Raw genomic sequence first — 8108 nt, forward strand, 5'->3', positions numbered from 1 at the left:
GGCTTTGGTGAGAACCAAATCCGAGCATTACTAAGGCTTGGTGCCTTAGATTAGCCTTTTTATTTATTTTATTTTTTTTCTTTTCTTTGTTTGCTATCTGTCTTTATTTCCGATTACCCAAGGATTGTGGGTTAGCCACTAATCCCCGTGGTACGATAAACTTTGGGCATAATATTTTCCTATCTTGACAATGATACGTACGCTTGCGTAAATGTGTATCAAGTCATCAGCGAATGTTGGAAGCAGGTAAAAGAAAGGATGGGTTATCATCGACAATTGTGAAAAGACTAATGAAACTAAAATTATTACTATTTTTTTTTTCTGTAAAGGAAAAACTTTGCATCGACTTGAAATGGCATGCGGAAATGGAATAGAATCGTTCACATTGACCTTAGCTAGCTCCTCCTGAACAAGCTATCGAGCAGAGTCAGACCATGTTTCTTCTTAGTGAAAAGTAATTAAATATGAAATATGGAAGCATTCACATATCAGTTCTCAGAGAAAGACAGCTCAGAACATGAACAAAATGTGATCTACTAAAATCCCCTTCATTTGTCATATTCCATACATGCCTTTTAAATTTCATAGAATTTTGTAAAGATCATTGTATGACAGGAAATCAACCATAGCAACATATTATAATAATTCAAAAATGAATGCAATTTGATCTGGTGATTTAACAGAACTTCTTCAGTGAAAAAACTGTGATTTTATATTAGTATTTAGTAATTAACAGAAAGATCATTTGTGTCCAGCATAATATGGAAATATTAAAGTTCATTAGCTCTACATGTGAGATATAAAGAAATTAAATTGGTACTGGTTCGCTGCAATGAGTGAAATAGTTTTTTCCACATTTGGGAAGAAGAAAGCTTATATTGTCCATACCACTGAGAATCCAGAAGAAGGCCCCCAAATACTGATTGTTGCATAACAGGCTTTCCTGCCATCATAAGGCTAAGCGTCATATACTTGCTCGTACACCAAAGTTTGGACAACATTTTGTTCAAGGGACTCTCTAGCAATGACAATAAAAGTCACATTAGATAAATATCAGATTAGCTTAAACTTAGGGCCCGGTGTGTTAGGACATCGATCATTTATATCTCCAGATTTCGAAATAGCTAAAACTATGAGACCAACACTTATAACTCCAGCTTAACTTAAATTTAGGACCCGGTGTGTTAGGAGTTAGGACATATTTGAGGGAAAAGTTGGAAAACTTGTAGTAGTGCTTTAATATTTGCACCCGTTTGCTTCAAAATCAAAATATGTATTCTTCGCTTTTAAGTTTATTTTGACAACATGCAACTAGCCAACCACTACTTTTTTCTATTGTACAAAAGCTCATCAAAAAAGCTGTGAAAGTAGATCTTGCACAAATGTTCAAAACTATTTGATCGCCCCCATCTCATTCAACAAAGGAAGCGAAAAAATTAGCACAATAGACACTGTGATAAGAAATGGTCACACACACACACACACACACACACACACACATATATATATATATATATATATATATATATATACAGTCCGGCTACGGTGCGGAAGTCTTGTACCATGCGGACGGTACGGATTTCTCTTTTTCCCCCACTTTCCGATCACATTTTTACATCTTAACCGTTCAGTTTTTAGGTCCTAATGTATAAATTACCTCTGCAAAATTTCAGCCAATTTGGTGATCGTTAAGACATCCAAAACTGCAAATTACAACAATGTACATGACGGTTCCGGTTCGACAGATTCGGTTCGTTCGTGTAAATTGTAGTTTTGGATGCCTTAACGATCACCAAATTGGCTGAAATTTTGTAGAGATGATTTATACATTAGGACCTAAAAACTGAACGGTTAAGATCAAAATATGTGATCGGAAAGTGCGTAAAAACCGAAAATCTGTACCGAAATTTTGGTACGGACGTCCGCACCTGAGAAAAATCCTATATATATATATATTGTTTATATACCAGAGATTTAGGATTCATACACAAGAAATAATACCATGAGTCGCTTTTCATTTTAACAAAAGGCAAAAAGTTGAACTTAATAGCAGTAAATGAACAAGATTGTCTTGGAATCCGAGCAGATCTTGAGATCAAATCTCATAAATTGAAACCTCCTAGTTGAATCTTCATGTTGGACCCTTTAGTTATGCAGAGAACCCATACATCAGGGGATCAATCAGAATATAAAATAGTGATTGCCGACATCCTAACAGCTAAGCTTTTAAAGTAGTTGTAAATCAAAAAAATTATAAATGAACAGAAGCAGTAGTGTACTAGGAGGAGGCTGGAATACACAGGCTGTAACTTACAGCCACTGGCGGAGGTTGACGTGGCGCGAGGAGAGCCACCTAATGGATCAACGTAGGGGTTCAACGTAATTTCACAGTTGACGGTGCCGTTAGAGTAAAAATGTTTTACAGCCCTCCTCGTCAGCCCCCACAATCGAACTGGAGTTCATCCCATCCATTCCTCTCCAAACCCCTCCTCAGACCCAAAATCACTTCTCTCTCCTGTCACCACTGAAGTTCATCCCATCCTTAACTTCCTTTCAAACAAAAACCCAATTGCTTTCCCGGAAAACCCACGAATTGGTTTGTGTTCAAAGATTGGATTTTGGTTAAAGAGCGGAAAAGGAATGGTTTGGTTATGAAGTCGAGCGGTGAGAGGAGACAAAGAACATAAGTGACTTTGGGTCTGAGAAAAGTCGGGGTTGGAGGGGAAAGGATGGGATAATGTTGTGGTTGCTGATGCGGAACGTGTTTTACCCTAACGACACCGTTAATTGTGAAATGACCTTCAGCCCCACTTTGACTTATTCAGTGGCTCTCCTCGCGCCACGTTGCCCCTCACAATGGCTGTAAGTTACAGCCTGCGTATTCCAGAACTCTCCAGTGTACTAGGGCTGTGAAATGAAAAATTAGTGCAACCGTCATGCCTGCTTGATACCAGATAGTTTGCATTGTTTTTAGTAGAAAATATTTCAGTTACGGTAGCTTAAGTAAAAGTGAAATGCACCTGTTGTAGAACTTTTCCAAGGAACTCTACTAAGTGCTCAGCTTCCCGAGATTTTCCCACCTCAGATGCTGAAAGGAAAGGAAAGGAAAGCATTTCCGTGCTCTTTCCATGGGCATGGGAAATTGTAATTCCCATCAATTTTCCTTTCCAGTGTTTGGAAAGACTAGGAATGTAATCAGAATACACCTCTTAATTTCCATTGCAGTGTTTGGTTCTTATAAGGAAATGAAACAAAATCCTATGAATTTTCCAATAATACCCTCATACTAATGAGAATACTTAGTAATGAATTTTCCATTGCATTCATAAATTCACCTTCTTCTTTTTTGTCTTTTCTAAGTTTTATTTCATAATGGATCTTTCAATTGGTCTTTTGTAATATTGTTGATGCATGTGTTGTAGTTACATATGCAAGAGCTGAAGGTGCAGAAATTCATTTTTTTTTTTAATTATTTTTTTTTGAAAAGGACCAATTTTTCAAAAATGAGAAATGTGATATGCGATAAACATATGCTCGAATGCAGACATTAGAGATTAAAATCTTTAACCCATCATCTACTAAATATCATTAAAGAAAAATGTACAAAAGAAAATGGGGATAAAACTAGCAAATAAGAATCTAAATGATAATGGGGATAAAACTAGCAAATAATGATTTTGAGCAGGGCAATTTAGTCATATAATGTTTTAAAATAATACAGGAAATCCGGACGGAAAGTGGATCCTGGGGTGGGGAATCATTTTCCTCCTCTTTTTCCTTTCCTTTGGGAAGCATTTTCCCTTCCATTGTCATCCCAAACACAGGAAACACAGGAAAGGATCCTTTCCCAAAGGCCAAAATCTGTGAAACAAACACAGCCTAAGTGCTCAGCTTCCCGAAATTTTCCCACCTCAGATGCTGCATTAGTGGTCCCACTAACGAGGAAGTTATCTTCATCATCAGACATTGCTGAATTAGTAGGTGAAGCCATGCTTTTCAACTCTGTCATAATTCTTTCCAATAACTCAGCATCAATTTCTTATTATTAGTATGATCCAACACCAGCCTAGAGCTTCTATTTTGTCAACGCAGCTTGACTAGAAAGATAGTAGGAGCTCTTCCTTTTTCCATTCCATCTTCTTTATCTTGGAAAGGGTCAATTCGATGTCATCAGCTTGCTTTGACAAATGACAAGCTGCTTGTCTTGCTTTAGAGTATTTGGAGGAACAGGAATGACAAGTTATGGAGAGACCATTCTCAAACAGGGCCTACTGGCCTAGCATTGTGGCCTCTATGGCTTGGTTTGAGGAGTATTCCCAAGCCAATCAGGTTCTTGAGGCTGCAGATTGAAGAGGATCTACCGGTCGGAAACAGTGGTCTACTCCGGTGACTGGTACTCTTAAACTGACTGTTGACGGGCTTTTCTCCCCTCTATTCAGTATGGAGGTACAGGTGGTGTCATTAGGAACAATCAAGGATGACTTTGTCAGCTCTCCCTTACACGCTGAACTTCGGGCTTTGAAATATGGCTTGGAGTTTCTGCAGGCTATGAATGTTATCAAGGTGGTTGTAGAGAGTGATTATCTAGTAGCAGTCCAGGCCATTAACTCTTTGGGTGGAGATTTGTCCGACTTAGGTGCTCTGATATCTGATATTCAAGGCCTTGTGGCTGCTGTGGGGGAGGTTACAGTTAACTTTGCACCCAGGCAAGCAAACATGGTTGCTCATCATTTAGCTAGCTATAGTTTTGACTCAAACCTCCGTCTTGAATGGTTTGTTAATGCTCCAGAGTTTTTTGGATGCCCTCATGTACAATTATAATCATATCTAGTAATAAAATATCTTTATCTTTCCAAAAAAAAAAAAAAAAAAAACACCTTCCTAGAGCTTCTGGAGCCTACAAGAAATAATCAACAATAAAAAAGCTTAGAAATGATGAAAGAATAGCATGGACTGCTTAGGATGATCTTGAGCAGTGAACAGCATCTAGACATTATGGACCTTATACATGAAGATTTGCTTGATTACTTTCTAACTACCACTTTTTCATATTTCTTGTATCTTTTTAAGTTCTTTTTTCTCTTTTGCAGTTCATACATGCAGTGTCCTATGCGATCACCCAGAAAAGCTGAGACTTGCGCAGACCACCAAGCATACATCTCATGTGAAAATATATATGCCACTTCTTTGGAAGAAAGCACTTGCCTGAGCAACATTGCCAACATCTAAAGCAACATGGCTGTAGTTCTCCCACAGTTAATAGCTGTTTCATCTGTCACCAGGCATAGAAAGTGTCAATAAATAAAATGAAGTAATGACAGAGGGGACACGCACGTATTGGGAGAGAGAGAGAGAGTGATTGACAGTTTTATTAATGGAGAAGGAACAAACTTGAACTTCAGTGCTTCTCTAAATGCAATGAAAGCTTTACTCTCCCTTTTATCATATGCCTGCATAATTGGTACAGCAAGAGTTAAAAAAATGTTGAAATGAGCTGCTAGAATATAAACTATTAACTACAGTGTATCATCATGTATAATCAGATAATAAACACAATCAAAATGACTTGGAACCCATTCTTCTTAATCACTCATATAATGCATGGACAGAGCCGTCTCAAACTTTTCAGAGGCCCTGTGCGAAACTTAAAATGCGGCCCTCCAAGCTTTAGTTTTATATTTATACTCGAACAAACTCACAATATAAAATCAAATAGCCAACAATGATCAATGACAGCTCATTAGATGAGCCTACAACAGAGGCTAAATAGTCAATACAATTGTAAAGTTTGCAACAAAAAATATTACAAAAAGATGCTTCATCTAAAACCCTCAAAATAATACATTCTTCCAGCAGTGTTGATTGATATTCATTTGAAAATCCATCTCCTTGCCTTCTTAGCTGTAAAATCATCAATTAGTTTATCGTAATTGATTTTTCCAAGATATTCATTCTCAATCGAAATCAAAGCAAGTCCATTTAATCTTTCTTGAGACAAGAAGCAAACGAATGTAAATAAGAGAACCTGATTTCTTGAAGATCAAAGAATATCTCTCCTTGTTTTAATATTAAATTACAGTCATATTATTTAGCTTAAATTTAAATTTAAATTTAATATTTAATCTTTCTTCCATATTATTTAGCTTAAATATTAAATTTAAATTTAAAAAATAAAAATTGGGCCCTCTCAATCACATGTGAACTGCAGAATCACCAGAATGTAGCAAAGAATAAAAAAATTGAACGCAGAAAGAAGAAAAGAATATATAGGTTGGTCTGCTGGGGCCTAATTTTTAATATTTATGTGTAAATATAAAACATGAAAAAAAAAATTGGGGCCCTCTCACATTGGGGGCCTGTGCTGTTGCACTCATTGCACACCTTCAGAGCCGGCCCTAGTGATGGACTACACAGAACAACCTAACTCCAGTTCTATTATTACTTTTTATATAATTAAATATAGAATTAATTACTCATTTGTAATGCATGGACTACAGAGAATAATCTAACTCCAGTTCTATTGTTACTTTTTATATAATTGAACATGCTTATTACAAAGTGGTGATTAACTCCTTAACAAAGAAGAGATCTTTCTGGGTTCAAAGCATATAAATATTGTTAAATATTAACAAAAAGCAGACTGAATAAAAAAATAATGCTTAGAATGGACGTGCAAGACAGCTAATTGTGTTAGGTACTCAGCTATCTCACCAAACTCAGTGTCTCAAACTACCCCTCTCTTCCTCTCCTTGTTTTTATCTCTTTTTCTCCCCTCCTTAAGTCGCGTCCACCATATCACTTCCGCTTCACCTTTTCTCTCACCCGTCTCTCTGTTTTCAGTTTTACTTTCATACAATGCTCTGTATTTTATTCAATGTTTTCTTCGATTCATTAGTTGAATGCTTTCTTGACTTTCATTAGAAGCTAAGAACACAAAATATGTACCAATGCTGGATAGTGAATACAGTTCTACAAAGAAAAACAAAAAGAAGGAAAAAAAAAAAAAAACAGAGGTTTCAAACAACAGCACCTTAAAAAGGTGAATCAATATTTTCCACATACCTTTGAACAAACCAAATCCTTCAATTCTTCAGGAGAAAGTACAGACAATCTTTTAGAGAGATCATTTCGGTTGTCAATTAAACCAATGCAAGCTGTTGCAACTGCAAGAACAAAGGGAAAGAAACATCAGGACATAAGCACAATACACTATAAAAGAAAACATGGAACTATGTCCTCTACGAATTTAGGAACTCTTTTAAATTGAGTCTCTTTCTATGACTGCTTATATACACACCTTAGGAATCTTTGTAAAAGCAAGCAGCTGAAAAGATTGTACGCGATCATAATGAGATTGGAGCACTTCATCATCCGTCAATTGTTTCCCAAAATTATCATTAATCTCAAATCCTTCATAAAACTGCAGCAAGTCAACAAGTTGGGTAAAGAGCTTCCCCTTTTCATGTATATACAAAGCACTCAAGTAGCATTTCGGAACAACAGCAACATCAGCCTCAAGTACCTGCAACAACAGCAATGTTTATGTTGAAACAAAGGAAAAAAAGAAATATGACACAAATTCTGAAAGGTCCAGCTTTTATAACAAAGAAAAATCATAAGACTTCCAATAGGTATAAATCTCAGTATGTGAATACCAGTACCATATTCCACAGTAAATCTTCTTCACCAGCTCCGCGTCAAACGCCTTCTACACCTGCCCGCTGGCTTTGGACCAATTAGCAGCGGCAATCATAGTGAGCTGGTCCCTCTGAATCTCCTACCGCGTTATCGAGCTCGGCAGCGCCGCGCCGGGTTTAGCCTCCACCGGCTTCTCTCCGAGCTGGTGGTTCAGCTCCACTGGGTACTCGGTAACATGGTGGCGCTTGAAATCGTACGCGCCTGTTCCGTACGCCTTCGTCATTGCCCAAGAGAACGACGAATTAGGGTTTCGCAATGCGGGTTTTGTAGGGAAGCTACGATTTTGGGGAGCGACGGGGGTTAGGGTTTATGAAAATTTGGGTCTGAGAGAGAAAGCTCTGTAACTTCTGAGAGTCGGTTCTTCGATTCTATTCGGGTTTTGGGTACTACTCTACCGGTTCGTTCCTTAG

General features: G+C 37.4%; 1 protein-coding gene across 4 annotated transcripts; it reads right to left on the minus strand.

Annotated features, from left to right (window-relative positions):
• Window positions 1-3578: 3578 nt before the first annotated feature.
• On the minus strand, window positions 3579-8108 carry LOC112191036 (RNA helicase aquarius-like). Of its 4 annotated transcripts, XR_005803482.1 has the most exons (5): window positions 7662-8108; window positions 7298-7522; window positions 7063-7163; window positions 5392-5450; window positions 3579-5272 (listed from the first exon to the last, which is right to left on the minus strand). XR_005803482.1 is itself a non-coding variant. In XM_024330571.2 (4 exons), exons 1-3 carry the CDS (start codon window positions 7662-7664, stop codon window positions 7140-7142), a joined length of 258 nt encoding a protein of 85 aa, XP_024186339.1. In that variant the 5' UTR covers window positions 7665-8108; the 3' UTR covers window positions 6188-6860; window positions 7063-7139. The 4 variants fall into 4 exon arrangements, 1 of the variants encoding a protein (XP_024186339.1); XR_005803483.1 differs by having other exon boundaries at window positions 3579-5450; window positions 7298-7420; XR_005803481.1 differs by having other exon boundaries at window positions 3580-5450.

Source organism: Rosa chinensis, chromosome 1 (genome assembly GCF_002994745.2).
Source record: "Rosa chinensis cultivar Old Blush chromosome 1, RchiOBHm-V2, whole genome shotgun sequence".
Lineage (NCBI taxonomy): Eukaryota > Viridiplantae > Streptophyta > Magnoliopsida > Rosales > Rosaceae > Rosa > Rosa chinensis.